This window comes from Alligator sinensis, unplaced genomic scaffold (genome assembly GCF_000455745.1).
Source record: "Alligator sinensis unplaced genomic scaffold, ASM45574v1 scaffold1224_1, whole genome shotgun sequence".
Lineage (NCBI taxonomy): Eukaryota > Metazoa > Chordata > Crocodylia > Alligatoridae > Alligator > Alligator sinensis.
In genome coordinates, this window is record NW_005842626.1 from 36256 (window position 1) to 59182 (window position 22927).

The 22927-nt window shown below is 44.1% G+C and overlaps 1 protein-coding gene across 15 annotated transcripts in view; it reads left to right on the forward strand.

Moving 5' to 3' along the window:
* Positions 1 to 4830: 4830 nt before the first annotated feature.
* ATG7 (autophagy related 7) overlaps positions 4831 to 22927 on the forward strand; it is a 316197-nt gene continuing 298100 nt past the window's right edge. For 3 of the 15 annotated variants that reach the window (XM_025215155.1, XM_025215156.1, XM_025215163.1), the window contains exons 1-4: positions 4839 to 5382; positions 16278 to 16367; positions 19435 to 19624; positions 20655 to 20709. In XM_025215155.1, the coding sequence (XP_025070940.1) occupies positions 5260 to 5382; positions 16278 to 16367; positions 19435 to 19624; positions 20655 to 20709 (458 nt within the window). In that variant the 5' untranslated portion in view covers positions 4839 to 5259. Of the gene's footprint in view, positions 5383 to 5543; positions 5991 to 16277; positions 16368 to 17172; positions 17775 to 19434; positions 19625 to 20654; positions 20710 to 22927 lie in introns of those variants that run through there. The other 12 variants (XM_025215164.1, XM_025215161.1, XM_025215159.1 and 9 more) reach the window with 10 other exon arrangements.

The following is a 22927-nucleotide window of genomic DNA, read 5'->3' on the forward strand; positions in this document are numbered from 1 at the left end:
CAGCCTGCCCCAGCCCCAGCCCCCTGTGAGGAAAAAAAGTCCGCCGATATCCTGCACCCCCGTATAACCCGTACCCATCCATTTTTTTTGTAAAATTGCGTATACCCCACGCGATAGATGTGCGAAAATACGGTACTTTACAATGCTTTTTTGGTTAATATGCAAGAACCCATGATGGGTAACTTAAAAGGAAAAAACCCTCTTCAAGGGTGTTTCAAGGTAGATGACAGCAGCATCTCCCTCTCAGGTAGCAGAAAAATACTCAAGTGTTTTTTGTCATAGTGCTGACATCTAGTGGCTGAAGCTTGAAAAAATCCCTATTTTATGATCCATAGGATGTTTTGTGCATCCTTAGAATAGTAACTAAGGGCGTTTATACACATGCTCTGGGAGTGGGGTGGGGGTGCTTTCATTAGAGTGGCTCCGAGAGCCACTCTAATGAAAGCACCTGGAGTGTCATATGTATCAGTGACCCTGCGCTGAAAAATGACAGGGTGGGGCACTTTAACTAAAGCTCATTCGATGAGCTTTAAAGTGCCCCTGCTGCCATTTTTCAGTGTGGGGACACTGATACATGTCACGCTGGAGTCTGCTGAAGTGCGGTAATTACTACACTCCACCAGACTCGAATGTGTCTGCTCCAATGTACTGTATTTGCAGTGCATCAGAGCAGTCTCACTGCACATGTATAGGTGCCTGAAGTGCAGAGGGAAATGGAAGTGCTGTAGTGTGATGGCCAGAACCAGAAGGGTTAATGAGCAAGTTGTAACAAAAAGAAAATGCTTTTTGAAGATATCTGAAATAGAGCTTATGAAACTGTTTCCTGTTTGTCTGGAGTATAACCCGTAAGAATATATATATATATATATATATATATAGCTGTTTATATTAGTCATGAGACAGCATAAGCCTTAAAAAGCAGAACTGAGGAATAAAACTGCAAACCTAGCTGATTTTAATAATTTTCACTTAGAGTCAGGAAAAAATTAACGGACCTAATCACGAGGTATAATTAACCTGGGTGGGGACATGCTAATCTCAGACCTCAAAGTGATGTGTTGTGATTTGCTTATTGGGTAAACCCAAACTTGGGGAGTAACTTATTGTAATGATTTCTAACACCTTTTAACCCCATAGGATAACAGCTATAGAATAACATTATGAATGGCTATATAGCCAACAAATTAGCATAGACAGGACATAAAAGAACACGCATGCTAAGTAACCCTCGGGAAGGACGGAACAGAAGGGTCATTGGAAGGTTGACGTGTGGGGAAAGCTGCATGTGGTACACGAGTAAATATGGTATTATTAACAGGTCTTCTCCTTTTAGCAGGTTTCAATTGCAGCAGACACCATTGTTCTAATGTAGCAATGAGACTCATATGTACAACACATGAGGTTTCTATTATTTAATTCTGGAGTATTAAAGATGATACATTGCACCAGGGAGGAACGTAATAAGGGAAATAAAGAGATACTGGAATTGTATTCTGGGATTTACTCCTCCCCTCCCCTAAAAAAACAAACTGAACGAAAGCATCAATGACAATTCAATGAGTGGTTCAACGTGAAAAATGGTACACGTATACTCAGTACAATGAAGACCTTTGTTTCCTATCCCTTGTAAGATTGTTTTTTTGGCAGGAGAGTCACAAAAAGCTGTCAATCCTTTACTTTAGGAGCTTCTTCCCTATTTTTTGCCCAGATTAAGTATCCACAGCCATACTCCACTATCCAACACCAGGTGATCATGACCAGACACTTGTCAGGTCCCATACGTGTACCACATTTTTCTTTATAGGTTACACAAAAATAAGCTTCCCTTGGGCTATTTTAGGGATAATTTAAAGTCATGTTATTGTGAATGAATATCCAGGCTTAGGGCTGCAGAGCCTCAGATCCGAATGTGACTGTTGAACTGTGATATACACATGAGGTAGTCATCTGTACAAAATTGAATGAATGCAGATTCTGCCAGTTGAATTGTAAATGTTTACAGTCTGACAGATTTCATCTGTAGATATGACATGTACATTTTCATATTAGAATTCTAAATAAAGCCTGTGAGAAAAAATGTACATGAGTTGTGGTATGTTGTCTTAATAAAACACTGAATTTTTCAATGAAACTACCCATATTTCTAAATACGTTACTGATACAAACTTCTAAAAAAGTAATAGTTTAGGATAGATAAGTGTGTATGCATGGAGAAGAAATATAATAGAAAGTTTTGAACAAAGAAGCTACATCTGAGCGGTCGCAAAGCTTCCTATCGTGCATGGATGACCTCTACCTGACTCAAGAACTCTATGAGCCAACGAGAGGTAAAGCGCTGCTCGACCTGGTACTGGCTACTGGGGATGACCTAATCGGTGACCTAGTGATTGATGGGAAGCTGGGTGACAGCAGCCACGAGCTGATCCCCTTCCCCACCCGCCGTAAAGCTGGTGAGTCAGTCAGCAACACTGAAGTTCTTGACTTCAGCAAAGCTGACACTGACAAGCTCAGGAGTGTCCCTCAGGATGTTGTCCGACGCCAACATCCTGAGGGATTGCCAGCACGGGTTTGTTGCGGGTAGGTCTTGCTTGACCAAGTCATTTCCTTGTATGACCAGGTGACCTATCAACTGGACAAGGGAGAAGAGATTGATGTCATATATTTTGACTTAAAAAAAGCCTTCGATTTGGTATCCCATGATCACCTCTTGGCGAAACTGGCCAACTGTGGCCTTGGGTCCACCACGATCCGCTGGCTGGGAAATTGGCTCCGTGGTTGGACCCAGAGGGTGGTAATTGACGGAAGTCAATCGTCATGGTGACCAGTGGGGTCCCCCAAGGCTCTGTCCTTGGACCTGTATTGTTCAACATCTTCATTAACGATGTGGACATTGGAGTCAGAAGTGGACTGGCCAAGTTAGCCAATGACACCAAACTTTGGGGCAAAGCATCCACACCTGAAGACAGGAGGGTGATTCAGGCTGACCTGGACAGGCTCAGCAAATGGGCGGGCAAGAACCTGATGGTGTTTAAGGCTGAAAAATGCAAGGTTCTCCACCTTGGGAGGAAAAACCTGCAGCGTCCTTATAGGCTCGGCAGTGCTACGCTGGCTAGTACTATGGAAGAAAGAGACTTGGGGGTCATCATTGACCACAAGATGAACACGCGCCTGTAGTGCGATGCTGCGGCTAGTAAAGTGACCAAAACGCTGGCTTGCATCCATAGATGCTTTTCAAGCAAATCCCGGGATGTCATTCTCCCCTTGTACTTGGCCTTGGTGAGGCTGCAGCTGGAGTACTGCGTCCAGTTTTGGGTCCCACAATTCAAAAAGGATGTGGAGAAGCTTGAGAGAGTCCAGAGAAGAGCCACGCGCATGATCAGAGGTCAGGGAAGCAGACCTTACGACGACAGGCTGAGAGCTATGGGGCTTTTTAGCCTGGAAAAGCGCAGGCTCAGGGGTGATCTGATGGCCACCTATAAGTTTATTAGAGGTGACCACCAGTATCTGGGGGAACGTTTGTTCACCAGACCGTCCCAAGGGATGACGAGGTCAAACGGTTATAAACTACTGCAAGACCATTTCAGGCTGGACATAAGGAAGAATTTCTTTACTGTCCGAGCCCCCAGGGTCTGGAATAGCCTGCCATCGGAGGTGGCTCCAGCACCTACATTGAACACCTTCAAGAGTAAATTGGATGCTTATCTTGCTGGGATCTTATGACCCCAGCTGACTTCCTGCCCTTTGGGCAGGGGGCTGGACTCGATGATCTTCTGAGGTTCCTTCCAGCCCTAATGTCTATGAAATCTATGAAATCTGCACTATTATAAAATGTAATTTTGGTGGTTAGTACATACAGAAATTATAAACAAAATAAGGACTGACAGTCAAGACATTTTCATAACTTAGACCAGCAGTCTGCAGTATTTTTCTGGCAGCGGGCTGGAATGACCCAGCTCAGATCTGCAGTCAGTGCTAGGATGCAGCCACCACTCCTGCTGCCCAGCTGCAGCATAGCATAGAGTTCTTCCCACAGACTGGCTACCCAGCTGCAATGCAAGGAAAGTCCCCCATCACTGAAGCCTTTGTCTCTGGGCTAGATCCAATGGCTCTCATGGGCTGTAGGTCACAGACTCCTAGCTCAGCCTACTGCAACTGGCAACACTCATCTGTCTTCTTCATTTCCCATGAAACATATCACTGTGCCAAGTCTTGATTGCTAGTTTTTTATTTTAGGTGTGAGGTAACCGGCTAAAGTGACATAGTCATGTTGGATTATGCATGAGTGTCGTCTTTGCACTAATTCAGCAGTACTTCCAACAAGAATATGCTGCATGCTGACAATTCTTTATAAACTGTTATGAAACTGAAGCACTTAAAAAAAAAAGTGGGGTGGCTTTGGTTACCTAGAGATCAGGTGAATAGAGCTGGATCATTTCAATGGGACCCTGCCAGTGTCTCCTCCGCTCTTCATGTAAAAAGGTCATCACTCAAACAAGTGTTTCATCAATTCAGCATGATTGTCAGAAAGTTTTCCTATTTCTTGAAGACTGTGTTATTTAACAGTGTTCATGAAAATGTTACTTAGAAACCAAGTTGGAAAAAAAAAAAACTTTTAGTTTTGTACCGGATGTTGGTCAAAACTGATTTTAATCAGCTAAAAGCATCAAAGTAGCTGAAACCGGCTTTCATCAAGCACTTTCACTTGGGATCAAGTTTCTCGGTCATCAGTGGCTGCTGGCAGTAATGGTAAGACATCTGACTCTTGTCTTAACTCTTGCTATAGAACTATCAAAGAAGCCACATTAAAGGGAGCTGTAGTGTGAGGGGTTTTGTCGGCGACAATGGAATTAAACAAAAATGCATGAAAAATTTGGCAAGAACCAAGGGAAAAACGTTGTTTTAAGAAGCAAAGTTTGTGCCTCTCATTTCATCGGCATTGTAAATGACACACCTAGCTAGCTATAATTAAGGCGTTACTACATGGTAATTTTAGGCGGCTCCTGGAGATCCCAACATCTGCATTGTCCGCACATTCACATTCGAGACTGGTGTTAAGCACTCAGCGATGCCCCACAGCTAGAGTATCCGTTCCACCTCACCCAGCTCGTGTCACACTAAGGCGGGGTGGACAAAATACCGCCTGCAGGCGGCACTCGGGAACTCTGGCCCATAGCACTTCCCTCTGCCCCGCCGCCCCTCGCAGGCGCACAACATCCCACGCCACGCCACGCCACCGCCGCAGCCCTACCCCAACTGCACATGCGCGCCGCGCCTGTAGGTCGTGTGACCCAGGCACAATTGCCACGTCCGCTCATTCTGGCGGGCGTGTATACGTCATTAGGTCGCGCCGAGGGTGATGCCGGAAGTAAACGCCGCCAGCTGGTGAGTAACCGAGAGGGGCTGGGTGAAGAGATTGAGTTCTGGTGCGTGGCGGGCCGGGCAGGGCGCGCCTGCGTTGCGGCTCCGTTAGCATCATGGTCGTCGCAGGTCTCCGCAGGGCGCCGTCGGCGGAGACTCGTGCTGGCGCCACATGGCGCCGCCTCTGTCCTTTTTCGGCCTCCCGCGGGTGTGGCGGCCTCCGCGCCCGCAGCCCTGCAGCAGATTAAATGTCTTCCCCCAGAGCCATGTGGGGGCACATTTCTCACAGGAGGGCCACTCTCTCCAATCTTTCAGTCTTGATCCTCAAGGGAAACTTTTCGCAGCGGTCGAGCCGAGCGCGGTGATGCTGGGGCTGTTTGCTGCTTCCCGCGCAGGCTCCCGCATCCCACCCCCGGGCGGCTCAGTCCTGGTGGGAAGGCTGCGAGTATCTGGGTCGTCCTGCAGACAGTACATTAACAGCACAGCCTGTGTGGACGGCACCTGCTGGAGAGAACCCTGAGGTAGGGCGGGGCCGCCTGGAGAGATTTGCCTGCTACTTCCCTTCATAACATAATAGGGCTCTGTTCCTGCCTGATCATGAGAAAGCTGAATAACAGATCCTTGCAGTAATGGTGAGGTTCACTAATATCCATTTCTTTGGGGGTTTTATGCCTGACATACCTTGACACTTTCAAAAGGAGCTTGCATGTACTAGAAACTCCAAGAACTAGATGTGAGTTAGAGATTTTTCATATGAGGAAGTATGAAAAGTTCACAATAATAAGGCAAATTAATTATTTAAAACTAGCAAAAAAACATGTAGTGCTTAGATGTGAAACTACTAGGGACAGAATGATAGGGGGATTAAATTCCAAAAGGTTAAGAGTAACGGTTATTTTCTTTCTCATCCCAACCCACCTTTGTTAATGAGAATGAGGAAGTTCTACAGTGAAGAGAATGATGTTGAATAAGAGGTTTTGCTTCAGAGGTTCAAGTACTAAATACCAGTTCATACAGGCTTCTCACAGCAATGCTCAAATCTTCATCACAAATGTTAGGCGTTAGGCAGAATTTCAGCAGGTGCTAAAAGCAAAAAAACAAACAAAAAACCCCACAAAGACCAAATTCGCTGTATGCCAATAGAAGCAATAAAGTGCAGAACATGTTGGACCCCAAGAGGTCAACATAGGATTATAACATTTTATGGGAAGATATGAGTTGGTCTTGCATCTTTTTATGTTAAGGGAGATTGGGATGATTGATTGCATGATACAGACTGGAAAACCTTTGCAGAAGGAAGTGTGCAAAGAAAACATGACTGGTTTTCTGAGTTCAGCTCTGTTAGATTTCAGAGAGCTGGCTCTCAGTGCAGCTAGGTAAGGATAAAAGTATTTGAAATCTTACAGAGCTCTTTCTTGTGCCATCCACATGAGTGAGTTTATGGAGAAACAACTGAAGACTAGTTCATATCTGCACAAAAATGTGGTATAACAAAAGTGCAACGTGTCTCACTGCAATATCTGCAGGGTATGCCCTTGGGAGGAAATGAGGATCAGCATATTTGTCCTTTTAAGTTCTAGCACTGCCAACGACCTTTACATAGAAGTGCATAGCACCCTTGTGAAAAATCACCAGTGAAGTACAGCCAAGTGGGAATAGATTGTGTGAACTAAAGTTGCCTTCAAAGAGACTGTTTGTTGAAAACTTAAGCTGGCAATCATTTCCAGAGGCTTTCTTAAATATTATTTTACGTTAATTGATGTTCTAAGGATTTTCCAGTTAGTATTTTTATGGGCATCTTGAGAGTTGAGAGAAGTGCTTGGAGTCAGAAAATAACAAATTACTAATGAGATAAAAGGCAGACAAGGTTCCTTGATATCTTTTATTAGACCAACCCAAATAGTTGGAGAATAGTTATTAAGCAAGCTTTCGGGTTCAAAAACCCTTCGTCAGGCTAAGGAAGTTTCAGCAGTTGGTGTGTGCTCTTCCTGGATGGAATGAAAAGTAAAGAAGCTGGAGACTGGGCTGGGGAGTCAGTTGCCAGGCAGACAATAACGTGTCAAAAATCCAATGTCTATATTTAGTCCATGATCTCTAGTATCCAGGAGGTTGATGAAATGGACTTAGGCTCGTCTCTGGGAAGTGCGTTGCTGGGAAGGTGGTCTATGTTTTTAAGTTACTGTAGAAAGTCTGTAGTGTCTTGTACAAAACTTGCTCGGTGGGTGACGAGCGGTTTTAGGATTGATTCAATGAAACCTGATATTTCCTCAGTTAGTGTCCCATGGTTGGATATGATAGGTCTGCCAGGGTTCCCTTGTTTGTGGATTTTAGGGAGAAGTTTTGATAGATACCAGTAAGTACTTTTGAAAATTACAGGAAGAGGAGCTCAAGTAGGCTTGGGTGCTGATTCCATTTACCTATCATGGATCTGTGAGAATTTATGAAATTCACAATTTAAAAAAAAAATTCTGTCCCTTTTTCATGAACTTGTGTTGCTGTAATTCTGATGAAGATGCAGTTTTTAGTACATAAGACTTTAGAGATGTACCAATATATATCAGTCTGTATCAGACAGGCACCAATAAAAGGAAAATTGACATTAATGGCAGTTGGCTTTTTTGTCCAGTGTAGCTCATAATGTCACTGATAAATGCCATGTGCGTGCACACAGCCACAGCATGCCTGTGGCCAGGAATGCAGCCCGGTAGCTTGGAGAGCAGCATCCAGCCTTTGGGGAGGAAAAGGGCATGGGGGTGCAGATTGAAGTCCCCCATGGTGAGGGAGGGAGTGGGGCTGAGACGGGCAGTTGCTGCCCAGCTGAGGCAAGGTGCAGGATGGAGCTGTGGGTGGATTGTCTGAAAGGAGCACAGGAGTGGGGAGAGGGGTCAGCTCCCTGCTTCTGTTTGCACCCCCTAAGGGAGGTATGGGGGCTAAATGCTGTCTGGATTTGTGTGCGGAGCGAGAGTGGGCTGTGCTGGTCTCTTGCCCCCCCACCCCACTCTGGCAGATGGGACTGGACAGGTGGGGGGGGTAAGACCAGAAGGTCATTCTTGACAGGCAATTGGCTAGTTATTGAATAAAAGCCAATTGGTCGGTAGTTGGTAGCAGTCAAATGAAGGTCAAGATTTTAACAGGTGTGGAGGAGAGAATTAACATGGTTGGGAAGAAATTTGCCTTATGAGCTAATTGTTCATTGTTTGTCTGCTACAGAATGTTTTCTACCTCTCTTTGCCTCTGATAGTGACCCTTATCAGAAGAGGGGCGTTTGACTATACGGTCTACATGCTGTGGTAATGTTGGCTCTTAATTTGGGGAATTTTCAATTACATTTTCTTAACTTGTTCTGCCTTCTCCATGACATTCAAGGCTGAGCAGACAAGAGCATGGAATACCTGTCTCATATCTAATCATCCCTCTGGTCTTGTACTCCAACTTGTACAATAAAAGGACAGCTTTGCAAGCATGGAGAGCAAAAAACAAACAAACTGAGTTAGTTAACCTCTTAAAACATGTTGATTCAGAGATTTGGCTCAATGATTTCGTGAGAATTGAAGACTTTTTTTTAAATACCGTACAATATCAAATGAAAGGAGAGAGATAGCTGAAGAGCTGGAAGAGAGGGGAGTGGGAAGGGAAACATGCATCAAACAAGTTGGAAGCACATATGCTACTGCCCATATTCAAATGATTTGGCATTGGGGAAGGTAGTTAAAGCAGTTGGCCTGTTGTAAAATACTTAGACCACTGGGTCCACTGACTCAAGTTTTCCAGAGCTGAGACCAGATGACCAGCCCCAAAACCTTGCATACAAATCCCTGCTTTGCCTTGGTTTCTCTCCCCCACCCTTTCCCCCCACCGTCTATATAAAATTGTAAGCAACTTGCCTCTTGTTCCATCTGTGGAGAATACTTAGTGTTGAATACTTACTTACTTAGAGCTAAGGACTTGAATTTTTGAAGTCCTTTCATAATATAATTTATACTACAAACGGATGCTTAGTCTGATACCTAGGTAGCAAGGATAAGGCAGGAAAAGGCTTTAGTATCATATTATTTTTTACCCTGTAATAGATACCCTTGTATCTGAAGCGTAGGTAATATGTAGCTCAGATACAGTAGACTTCTTACAGATATCTCTCCCATGATGTCAGAAGCTTCTAACAGGTACAGGTAACTGGGAAGCATATTTTTGATTCCTATATTAGCTGTTTGGGAAGGATTTTCTTCCTGATGTTGTGGGGGATGAGAGATTTTAAAAAAATCAACACAATAAGCTGTGCCTGTCTGCCCCTGATCAGAGACCTGAGGAAGAATGTCTTGCATTCAAAAGTTTGTCTAACTTTGTCCCACCTATGTAGGTATAAAAAATAGCACTCTGAGAACTCCCTGCCTCTCCCTTAATTTCTGGACTGTCATAGTTACAACATCATTCTTGCACCATGGGTTGAAAAAAGTAGCTCTTGAGTGCACTTTCAGGTGAACAAAGTTCCTCAAGTCGTATGAATTTTTAGAGGTATCAGGCATGTAAGCATAATATTAAAACTTCACTCTTGAGATATTTCTCTCTCAAAATATGGCTTTAAAATCCAACTAAGGTCTATAGGCAAGCTATATATAGTCCTGCAATGGATTTTTAATTTACAACTTCTCAGTCATCCCTAAATGTCCTTATTGGCTAGTCTAGATACAGGCAGTGCTAATGCAGTGTTAAAAAAAAAAAGGACAAGAAAACACAAAGCTTTTGTGACTGCATGTTATTAACTGGGCTACTTTGTGTATAGTTAACAATTCTTTCATCCCCACTTAACTTCCTGATTTTTGGGGGGGCCTGCAACCAAAAAAGGAGCAGATACTTCGGACCCTGGTAGGCATTATGCTTACAGCATGATTAACCTGTTAATCGCAGTGTAGCTAGTAACCCTAACCCACATTCAAACAATTAATGGTGTGACAGAATGGGAAATCAACCACACAAATATTCCACAAAAGTTGTGTACTGTAATACCTTTGTGGCTGATTTCAATAACACTTTAAATTGGCCATGTGGCGGTGTAATGACAACCTGGAGCCGGTTCCAGGCTTCTGTGTGGTCCTGGGTGTGGGCTGGCAGCAGAGCTGGTTCAAGACCCCGGTTTGGTGTTGGAACTGGGACCAACAACCAGCTAATTCCAGGCTACTGGCACCCAGCTTTCAACTTGCCAGTTCTGGGTAAGGGGACTCTGGGATCCCAGGCTTCCCCTGCACTGGCAAGTAGTAATGTTCCCACTAGGATCTGATCCCTAAGCCCAGTATCCAAGCTTTTGCAGACCGCTATTTAGGCTACAGAAAGCAAAAATTACTTAATACCTTAAATCTAAAATTAGCAAGGGTTTTTTAACCTCCAGCAAAGAGCACTTCCTATTTGTAGTTACTCTGCTAGTTAGTTTTTTCTATGAACTGATTACAATCTATACTAGAAAAAATTCTAGTCATCTTCTTTCCTTCTGTATCTTGATTCATATATTTATGGTGCTCATTGCCACAGGATGTTAGCAATATTTATTTTGAATTAGAGTGTAGATAATGGTATTCTGGCAATAATGCACCCTTTTCCTTCAGTGGGAGGAAAAATCCTGCATTTCTCATTTGGTCTGTATTAGAATCAGATAAGTCTTTTACTGGTTATAAAGACTGAATATGGAGATAAATTATGCTTTGTTTGGGGACTTGCTGGTCTATATTCTTCTGGATGATTCTGAAAAAAAAGTTCTCACAATGAGGCCTTGGAATGCTTCATAGATGCCACCTAATGAGAAACAGACAAAAGTAGCATAAAGGGTGGGTGCATCAGTAGTGATAAGGGAAAATGATAAACTGGTCCTCTTACTTCTACTCCTTGATGTAACCTTTCCTCAGGGACAGAATTATCTCCCTGCAATGCAGGAGTCTGGCTTTTTTCCTTTTTCATTTAGCTGCTTCTGGCTAGTAAGTGTTTAATAATGAGGGACCCTGGTTTTCTCTGCTAAAAAATCCAAGGTTGGAACTCTGCCAGCCTGCAAGGGGAAACCCGTGGTTTCCTTCTTTAAAGAAGAAAATCCACATTTTTCTCCTTTTAAAGGGGAAAACCCAAATCCCTGTTGAAAATACTGACTGCTACGAGGGAGAATAGCCAACAGGTCTCCATTTTTACCTGCCTTCAAGCGGTAGTAGAGGCTTGAAGACGTGAGCTCCCTGATGCCTTGCCTCTTTCCAGTAGTTTCCTGGGTACTCTGAAAAAGAAGCTTTCCAACTAAACAACTTTTACCCAGCTTCTCTTGGTTGCTTCTTAAAGCACAAGACCTGAGCTGTTTAAGCTTTCTGTGCCTCCTTCCTCCCTGACCCCTGCTCCTGTTGCCCATGCATTCCCTCAGTAGCAGCAGTGGAATGAACCTGACACTATTTTGACAGGAACTCTTTTCTGTTTTGAGTAGTAGCTGGAAAATGGACCAGAGTCTAATTAGTTCCATTTGCTTCTTGGTAGCAGAAGTGTTATGTGACTAAAGACTCTGGAGGATAACAATGTACTAGTTTGTTAGTTTCCATCTGGAATATTATCTTCACAAAGGACTGGTGATGCTTCTTTTTTACCTAAGCACTTCAATTCTTCAGAAATTGGGTGCTTTTGAGCTCTGATGGTGATTTATTAATAGTGAATTTTTCAGGCCCTATTCCCAGAGAATTAACTAAAAAATAGTACCAGATCATTCATCTGTAGAAATACAAGACAATTAGGCAATTGTCGTATGGTCTAGGTAATATGCATAAGGAAGCAGCAATTTAGGAGAACTGGAAATAAATTTAAATAGGGAATGTAAATACTGATTTTAAAAATATCCATTTAACCTGCTGTAATTACAGTGGTTAAGCAATTTATTGGTATGGCAACTCCCAGCCTAGCTCATGTAGGGCTACTCTGGCCCAGCCTGTAGGGTACCCCTGCCCACCTAGGCACCAGCAGGGTGCTTCCAGCCTCCCAAGGTGTGGTGGAGACTTAGCAGCTTCCCAGGGCCAGGCCTCATGACACACCGGGCCCAGGTCTGGGCATGGACAGGGGGAGGGGGGCACACCATGGTGCTGAGCCACAGACCCAGGGGAGCTGCTCCATACCCACTTACCTCCACAGGCCTGGTGGCAGCTGTAGCAACAGAAGGCACTGCATCCTGCCGAGTGCAGGGATGGGTCCAGGCGTGACAATACTGGGCTCCAGCCATGGCTCTGATAAGTCAGATGGAGGGGCAGATGCTCAGCCCTAGGCCAGCACCTGCCCTGCCCTTCCCTGCTGCAGAGGAGGGGCTGCATCCACCTGCCGGAGCTGGATATGAAAGCATTGATAAACGCTGCCATGGAGGCAGCCCAGCCCAGCCCAGCCCAGCCCAGCCCAGCCCAGCCCAGGAAGCCATGGGTAGCAGCAGCCAGCACGGGGCTTTACCAGTCAACTGCAGCCACCAGTGTGCAGCTTCTGGGGGCCAGCTGCAGCAGCACAGGAGTGGGGGGTGACTAATACCTAATAGCTAGGCTCTGTGGACCCTGGTGCAGCTGCTTGCAGCCTCCCCACTGCCTGCCATGAGCAGCTGTGTTCTGTGCCAGGGTCCTACCTTGAAGCTAGGACTGCTCATGGCAGGTGGCAGGGAGACTGCAAGCAGTTGCACCAGGGTCCACAGAGCCTAGCTCTTGGGTCAGGGGCAGGCAAAACACAGGCCACAGGCTGGATCCAGCCCACCAGGCCATTTTGTCTGGCCCATTGAGTCCCTAAAAAAAATTAGAAAATGTATTATCTTCCCATGGCTGCTTGTCAAAGATGACAAGGTGCCAGCAGCAACAAGGCCTGCCCAACCCAGCCCCAACTCCAGTCCCCGCTAGCCCCAGCTGGAATCTTTTGCCTAGCAGAGGCTTTTGGCCTGATGACCCTGGGGCTGTTCCTGTGCCCTCCCTTCACCGAAAGTGGAGAATCAGATAAAAACAGGTGGGGGGAAGGGGTAGCAGCAGGCAGGGAAGGAAGGGAAGCGGCAGGGGAAAAGCAGTGGTGGTAGGCGTGGGGGGAGAGGAAAAGTGGCAGTGGGTGGGAGCACAGGGCCCCAGGGCCAGAACTGATGGCAGCGGAGCCTCAAGGGCCGTGCTGGTTCCTGCTGCACTGTGCGGTCCTGGCGTTGCAGCCGGGAACTGTGCACTGCCAGGGGGTGCCCAGCCGGCTCTATGCTGTGCCACGCGGTTCCTGGCTGCAATGTTGGGACCGCAGAATATAGCAGGAGCCAGCCTGGCCCCCATGGTTCCCAGCTGGCTCCTGCTGCCATCTCTATCATGGGGGCCATGTGCCTGCAGCTCCCGCACTCACACTGGGGGAAGGCCTGTGCTGGAGCCGGCTGTCTTCCCCGCCTCTTGCCGTGTAGGTCCCTGGACTCTGCTGGGAATGGAGGCAGCCCCACCCCCTGCTTTCCTGTCAAGTCCCCCAGTGCAAGCATGGGAGCTATGGGTGTGTAGCATGGAGCCCCCAGAATAGAGGTGGCCAGGCAGGCTGCGCTCCTTGCACCTGCATGCAGTGCTGGCCAGAGGCATGCCCCACCAGGCGCCAGTGCCTGCGCTGGGCACGAGTGCCCTGAGCATCCCACCTGCTGCTGCTGGTAGTGAGGGCTGTGTGCTCTGTGGGGGGTCCCCACAACCCCCACCCTCCCTCACACCCCACCAACCTCACAGACCCACACAGCCACATCCCCACACGCTGCCATACACATCCCCCCTACACCACACCATACACCCCCACACTAAATAAAAGAGTGAGACTTTATTTTTGAGTTATTACACAATCTCTTCTATATACAGCACACAAACACAAATCATGACAAATATTTTTGTAATAAAATTGAAATGTTACACTAAAGGTCAAACACCTAGTATATGTCTCTAGTGGGTTATGGAATAGAGAAAATCCCACACAACTTACTGATTTGTTTGATGTACTGGCTGGGGGAGTAGTTAGTTGATTGCACGATTTCACAATGATTACACACTTAATTCATACAACACAATTTTATTTTAAAATTCTTTGCTACACATATAACACTGCTTAGCTTTAAGAAATACCACAGACATTAAGAATATACTTACAATCCTAGAATTCCGAGAAGCCAAACATCTAGATATGCTTTCATTCCTCAGTAGTACAATTTAATGGGTTGGCCTCAGTAGTACGGTTCAATGGGCTCGCCTCAGCAATACGATTCAATGGGCTGGCCTCAATACTGATAGGACTAAGTCCCCTTCCTTCAGTCCCTTTCGGGTGCTCCACGGCTTCAGCGTGAACTAAGAGATTCGTGTTCACGGAGAGGGTGTTTCAGGTGATCAGTCTGATTCGGCCTACACTTGCGATTCTTCCTTCGTTGTTCTGCAAGTGAGGTTACCTCCAAATTGGGACAGTAGGTTACAGTTTTTATTGAGTGAGTTGCCGTCTTGGGCCCCTCCTACCCAAACCTGTCACTACTCCCAAATTTGGGCTCAGATCTTACTTAACAGATTCTTTTGCTTGGTAATTAGTTTCTTTTGTTGACCATTTTAATTACTTTGAGGAATTTCCATATCACTGAATTGACTTTTATTTCCAGTCTTTTAAAAGGCTCCTAGGTTTTGATTTCTCGGAATGTGGGATGTTTGCTTAAGGGTCATTTTTAGGTTAACTTTGTTAAAGGCCTCTAAAGATAAAATTCGAGAGTTAAGACTTTGAGCAAAGTCAGGACCTTCTGCACGTAGACCAAAACAACGGCCTAGATAAGATAAATCTTGTCTTCTTCCTAAACTGGCTAATGGGCAACTATTATAAGCATTCAAATATTACATTCAATATGACAGTGTATGATTTGGATTTTTTCTGGTTCTAAAATGACAACCCCCTTCCCAAAAGGAGTATTTCTTAAGGGCAAGAGGAGGAACTTCTGGTGGCAAAGGTCAGGGGGCAGGACTTCCGGTCCCAATATAGTGACCGGGGGCAGGGCAACTTTCAAGGGGCAGGGCTACCCATGGTGCCTTCGACAGCTCACCAAAACTCATTAGGAAGCCCTCCAGCCGAAATGATTGCCTATCCCTCTGTATTAGGTACTAGTTCCTCTTTCCCCCCCACCTCCTGCCCTGCCACCTTCCAGTTCCTGCTGGGGCATCACAAGGCTTGGCTTCCCTCCCCTTCCGGACTGCGCCCAGCCCCAGGCTAAGCGATAAGCAGTTAGTTATAACCGGTTATCACTGGGTTTATCAGTTACATGATTAATCCTTTAACTGTCCACATCCGTAAAGTTACGAAACAGTCTTTACTGTGACAGTACTGGCAAAGTTGTTCATAGGTGGAGCAGATTGACATTTGTTTCACAAAATTTTTCTAAAGAAAGGATTAGGTTCAGCACCTTTACATTTTTATTTTCTTGAAAAAATTAAACATTTCATGGCATCAATTTGAAAAATGTCAGGCCTTTTTTAAATTTCAGAATGTCTAATCTGTTTAACAATGTTAAATCATTTTCTTATACATTTTTTTAAACGTAAGAATATTGCATTCTGTGAGATTTTTTTTCTTGTAACCGTTTTAAGTTTCTTTTCCAATTCAGATTCAGAAATGTTTAAGATTTGAGCAAAAGAAACATGTCTCCTCCTCAGTCAGCCGTAGTCCTAGTCCTAATGTTATGCAATAATGAGAGAGAACTACAAGAATGGGACAGCTAACAGTGTTTAAAGGTTAATCATAACATTGTACATCTGTCTGAAAATGTTTTGCATGTTTTTGTTGAAAGTAGCTGACAAAATTGTTAGATACTTTAATTACTCAAAGGAAATAAAGGACTAAGAATTCTTAGTTTATTTACTTTGTAAATTTTGATAAGCCTTTTGCATGTAATTATTTTCACTCCTAATTTTGTTGTTCAGTTCCTCTCTTGTGGGGATGTGACAACACAAAAACAGAAAAAGAGAAATATGGAAAAGCAAAAAGATTTGTCTGACTCAGTGGCATATGCTGTAAGTGATCTCGCTTTTTTGTTTATAACATTAGATATAAAGTTAATAATCAAAAGCAGGGACTAAAGGATTGTTGTTAACTTTGAGAACTGCATGTTTTAATTTTTCATTAAAACAGTACTTGAAGCATTGCAAATGCAAACCATCTCAAAATCAAACTGCCTGGTGGTATTTTAGTCCTAGTTTTTATATTTTTACATTTTTTTTCTCAGAGTTTGAGAGTCTTTAAATCTTTCTTTTCTTTTACTCTGAAAGTAGCTTTGCTCTGAGAGTCTCAGTGCTGTGACTTTTGTTTCTGCAGAGAAGTGTTTATTTTATTGGTGGTATTATTATTATTATTATTATTACTATTATTATTAAAATACTTGAAGTCTCCACATAAGTATGGAGGGGTTTTTTATTATACAAAAGTTCATTTTTACAAAAAATAAAGTAGTGCCAAATGTAAAGAAAGGCTCTTTAAAATGTTCTACATGGTCTACACTTTGTTAAAAGGTAATCTATTCAGACAAGAAAACAAATTGAGACTCTACAGTCAGCTTTTTCTGCTTCTCTGTTTACTCATTTATATCAAAATGTAGAAATGGATTAATTATCATAACTTGGAGGTTTTGTGGCCGTTTTCCTTTTCCAAATTGATTTCAACATTGGCTTTTCAGTGACTATTTGCCACTAAGTTGATGAGCCCAGGGTGGACAGACTCTATGAACTGAGATTTGTGGAGTGATTTGGACTGTTGTGCTCCCTTCATTGTTGTTAGCACTGTGTTGGCTCCTTACTTGCCTAATGCTATTATATTGTAAATCTCAGGGGGAGAGCCACAAGTGCATTGTCACAGTGGGCATCTGCTATAAGCCACCCAACCAGGAGGAAGAGGTAAATGATGCCTTCTTTAAACATAGCAGAAGTTTCTAAGTCTCATGGGGGATTTTGATTACTGTGACATCTGCTGGAGGGAAACACAGCAATATACAGGCAGTTCAGCAAATACTTGGAGTCAGCTACCAGATCATGACTACAGTTAGCAGCCAAATGAGGAAAGGAGACAAAAAGCCTAAGAGTAGTGGAAGAACTAAGGAATCCTTAATTTAGAAAAACTAGATGTTTTCAAATTAGCAAGGCCAGATGGGTCAAAGCCTAGGGTAGTAAAGGAATTAACTGAAGTAATTTCAGATCCATTGGCTAGGATTTCTCTGAAATGAGAATAGATAGTTCTAGATAACTGGAAAAGTGCAAATATAGTGCCCATCTTTAAGAAAGGGTTGAAGGAGGATCCAGGAAGTTACAGACCAGTCAGTCTGACTTCAGTACCTCGAAAGATCATGGAGCAAGTTATCAAAGAATCTGTTGCAAAGCATCTACAGGAGAACCCAGTGATCAGGAACAACCAGCATGCATTCACCAAGAGTAAGTCATGCCTGACCAATCTGACTTCCTTTTGTGAGAAGGTAACATCCTCTGTGGAGGTGGAGAGAGCAGTGGCTGTGATATATTTTGATACTGAGATATACCAAGAGTCTGTCCTGGGACCAGTATTTTTTAGCGTTATCTTGGACAATGGGATTGAGCACATGCTCAGCAGATTTGCAGATGACACCAAGGTTGTTGGAGTTGCAGACACTCAGGAGAGTAAAGTTAGGATTCAGAACGACCTGGATAATCTGGAGGAACACTCTAAAATTAATTAGATGAAATTCAGCAGTGACAAGAGAAAAGTCCTCCACTTAGAAGGGAATAATTGCAGATCCAGCTCAAGACTGGAGAATAACTGGCTAGGCTGTGGTACTGCAGAGAAGGACCTGGGGGTTATAGTGGACCATAAGATGAATATGTGCCAGCAGTTTGCTCTTGTTGCAAAAAAAAAAGCCAACAGCATACTGGGCTGTAATAACCAGTCTCACTTGCAAATCAAGGAAAATGATCCTTTTACTCTATTCAGCACTTGAGGCTTTTCCTGGAGTTTTGTGTTTAGTTTGGAGCTCCACAATTAAAAAAAGATATGGACAGATTGGAAGGAGTCCAGCAGAGGGGGACGAAAATTATTGGAGGCCTTGGAAACAGGACTGCTGAGGGTAGGATAAAAAAACTTGTGTTATTTAGTATGGAGAAGAGCAGGTTGGGCAGGTGCTTGACTGGAATGGTTTAGTTGGGGACAATACTCCCTTGGGCAGGGGACTGGATTAAACCTTGTGAGAGCCTTTCCAGCTCTGCTTTCTTACTATTCTGTATTTCACACCATGTTTCATTTTGGCAGCAGTCTCTTGTGTTCTTCTTTATGCTGCATGCTCTTCCAGCTGACTTGGTCTGTATTAACTTATAATGGTGGTAAAAATAAATGGAAGAAGGCTATTGAATACCTGGTTGTTAATCTATGGAAAACAACATAGATGGTGTTCCATATGAGGACAGCAGTGCTCAACCTTCTGACCCTGCAGGCTGGATGAGTGACGTGGGGCCAGTCTGTGATTAGATCCAACATAAGGTCAGAGTAGGGTCTGTGGTTGGGATGCATTGTTCAGGGCCTGGCCAGCCTGATGCATCACGTCTGCGGAGCGAGCTCGTGTGCCAGCCCAGCTCCATGTCATCCGGCCCTCGGTGCTGCCCAGGAGTCTGGAAATTTGACACCAGGGAACCAGCAACGTTAATTGCTGTAAAATCTGCAGCAGTTAATTGCCTCCAAAAATCCAGACCCACTGGGAGCCCTACAGGCCAGAGGTTAAGTACTACTGCTGTGGAAGACCATTTACTTAAGAATGAACTGCAGGATTCAGCCAGATGTGGTTTCTGGACTGTGCTTGGTCATCTTTCATTTAGGTGCGTGTTAGATCAGTTTTTTTCTTCTCTTTCTTCTAGCTCTGAATTAGTGTGTGGAGGAAGCATTGCTCATGGAGGGATTGCTTGTACATTAAGGAGTTTTTATTTAAAAAAAAGTTTAGCCTTTGATATATGCTAGGCTTTGAAAAGTAAAACTTCTTAAACCAGATAGCCGCAATGAACATGATCAACTCACTACACTGTTCTCAGGATTTATTTTCTCATGGAACAATCTTTTCTTTTTTTCTAACAGCATGAATTAAGTAAAATAATGGCAGCTACTGAGAAGCACAATTCTGTGGAACCTGGAATCTCAAAACTACAGTTTGTTCCCTTTACTAGTGCCTTGGATGCACGATTTTGGCATGAATTGACCCAGAAGAAACTCAATGAATACAGATTAGATGAGTCTCCAAAAGTTATCAAAGGATATTATTATAATGGTAGGCAAAAATGAGCTGTTTTACCAAATGTAGTAGCTTTTCTCCTGTCCTTTTCCTTTATGTCTGTTGTAGGATTTGTACAGCATATAACAAGCCTTCCACAGAAATATTAAGGTAAATAGAGCAGTGATTCTTAACCAGGGTGATGTGCGATCCGTTTAAGGTTGCTGTGGGGTGCCAAGCAATATTAGCACTGTTAATTGAGCAAATACTGACACAATTCACAAGATAGACCCCGAGATTCAAATGGGAATCCATGATGTCAAAAACATTCTGACCTGTTGTCTTTCTGAGTTCTTTGCAACAGGAGAAATTGCTCTATTTTTCTATAGTCAAAAAATGAATGACAGCTAAGAGCTGGTAATTTCTAAGGGGTACCTTGAGTATAAAAAAGGGGTGAGAACCACTGGAATAGGGAGAGGACAAACTATAAGTTGTGTGTATTGCTGGTATGCCTAGTGTTCAGGGGTCCTGGTTTTCTCTGCTTAAAAAATTGCGAATTCTGTGCTTAAAAAAATCGCAAATCCATTTTTAAAATAAAAGGCACAGTCCTGCTGTTGCCCCTCACTCTTCCCTACAACCTCCTGGTTCTAAAAGCAGAACCCCCCACACCCTCCAGATAAGCTGCCCACAGCCCAGTCCCGCTCCCTGCTGGGGCCCTGCAGTCGCACATTGCAGCCCCTGCCCCAGCCCCAGCTCTGCCCAATCCCCCCTCCTGCCCCACATGGGAGCTCAGTACCCCCCACCCCTACCTACTTAGCCGCTGGAGCTGCTCTCCAGGCTGCTTGGGGCCATGTGCATGTGTGTGCGCACATGCATATGGTGCCCCCTGTCTGACCACCTTCTTTCTACTCCCTCCCAGCTCCCTGCAGGCTAGAACTGGATCCCTGCTAATGTGCAGCTATATGAAAAATAATAGATTGGCTTCATCAGGGCCAGGACAGGGTACATGACTGAGGAATTAAATTAGATCTGTTGCTCCTTTGTCACATGGCTACTTTTTTTTAAAAGCATATTTGTTTTTATGTAGGTGATCCTGTTGGTTTGCCAGCTCGTTTAACACTGGAATTTAGTGCCTTTGATGTGTAAGTACCTTTATACAATTTGAAGTGTGCTAACCCTTTGCACAAGAATCTTTGCTCATATCACAATAACAAGTAGATGCTTAAAATTAGTTGGGTAAATTTATTTGCCTAAAATAAGTATACATGTTAATAGTTGTCTTTATCCAATGGACACACAGCTCTGGATCTCAAACATTAGGTGAGCCGTGTTTTAGAATGAGAGTAAGCTGTCTGGAATTCTATAGTCATAGTAAAATTCGCTAAGAGCAAACATTACATTGTCCCTGGACAAGTTGTGCCTGTTTCTGTCCTGGAAAAGAAATATTCTGGAATTAGCGTATATATACATCATCTTTCCAATCAGAATAAATGAACTACTCCTTTTCCGCCATTGATTCAAAGAAGCAATCCCAAGACAACCATCAGATGCACTTTGCAATGTTCCAGGATAAACGGTTAATACTTAACTCATGAACCTTTTTAGGATTTATCCCAAGGCAGTGCACATAGACGATTGCACTTTGTCCCAGGATAAATTGCTTTGTCCAGGGACAAATGTAATATTCCAGTACTACCATTTCACTTTTTAGCACCTTTCCATTAATGGTTTCAAAAAGAGATGCTTGCTGTTCATTCCATCATTTGTCCTCTGAAATTTTCTCACTTGGGCTTTTATTTACTGCAGTTGCCTGATAATAACTGAAAAAAATAATGTTCTAAGCTTGCTCTCTATCCAAAAGCAGAATTTTTTTTCAAAAGGTAAGGCAAACCTCCTTAATTTGTATGTATGTATGTACTTATATACTTATTGACTTATCTGAAAGTGTTAATACAAAAACATTTTTGCCCCCCACCCCCAGCACCTAATTTGAAAAAGCAAAAATAAGAAATGTGAGTTCTGCAAGCAATTCTGTATTGCCCTCTACTCAAGTCATGGGGTTATTTGCTGATGTAGCAGTTCATCTAAACCAGGGGCAGGCAAAATACAGCCCGCAGGCCAGATCCAACCTGCCAGGCACTTTCATCCGGCCTGCGGGCACCCACCAAAGTATTGTACCCTGCCCAGCCCTACCACCCACGAGGGTGGAAGGAAGGCACCCATGTATACACCCTTCCCCTGCCCCCCAATATACCCTATTGCACCTTGCTCTCACCCTCATGGGCGGAAGGGCCCAGCCCAGCCAGCAGCAGCTTCTGGCCAGGGTTGCTGCTGCTGTCACTGCTGCAGCTGCCCCAGGGGACCTACTTGTATTCCCCGGCATCCTGCTTGCTCTGGGCAGCAGGTTGGGAAGCGGCAGGTGTGTGGGCAGGGCAGGGGCAAGTTGCAGCTGGGTGGATACAGGGAACATGGGGCTGGCGGCAGCACAGAGCTCGCACCAAGGACGGCCAGTGGGAGCACAGAGCTCAGTTGGGTAGGGTGTGGGGATTCCCCACACACACGTAACTGCACCCCCCCCCCACACAATATACACAAGTAAGACTTTATTTTTGAGTTGTTATGCAATCCCCTCTATATACAATAAGCAAACACAAATCATGACAAATATTTTTTGTAATAAAATATGTTATAGTAGGTGTTTGACTTTTAGTGTATGATTTAGTTTTTTTTCTGGTTCCAAGATGGCAACCCTCCCCTCCTAAAAGGAGTATTTCTGGGGGGGGCAAGGGGAGGGACTTCCAGTGTCAAAGGTTAGGGGGAGGGACTTCTGTCCCAATATGGCTACCCATATGGCCCTTGACAGCTCACCAAAACTTGTTAAGCCATCCTCCAGCTGAAATAATTGCCTGTCCCTGAGCTACACTGACCCAACTGTAGGATTTTAATGGCAGGCAGTATAAATATCAAAGTGCCCCTTGGAGAGGGTGGGGATTGTAAGAGACCCATCATATTAGTAGAGACTGTTAAGGTCCTTGTTGAAAAATATTGTACATACAAAAGTGTATAGTGTTGCTGGACATGTTGCCTGGTATTCAGAAGAGTTGGGGGAGAAGCTCTGGAATGATGCGCAGTAATAAAAGGAGAAATAGATTTCATTAACCTTTTCTTAAAGCTCATTCATTTTAGACTGAGATTACCAGTTGATGAATCTTAGTGCTTTGGGGATGCGACTGTGTCATCACAGTGTGTTAACTTATCAGGATGTTAATTGTGCATTCTAATTAAACAGTTTATTTCTTTTTTTGGCTAATGGATGAGTTGCTGGTACAAGGCATGTATCGCCTCACAGCAATGATGAAA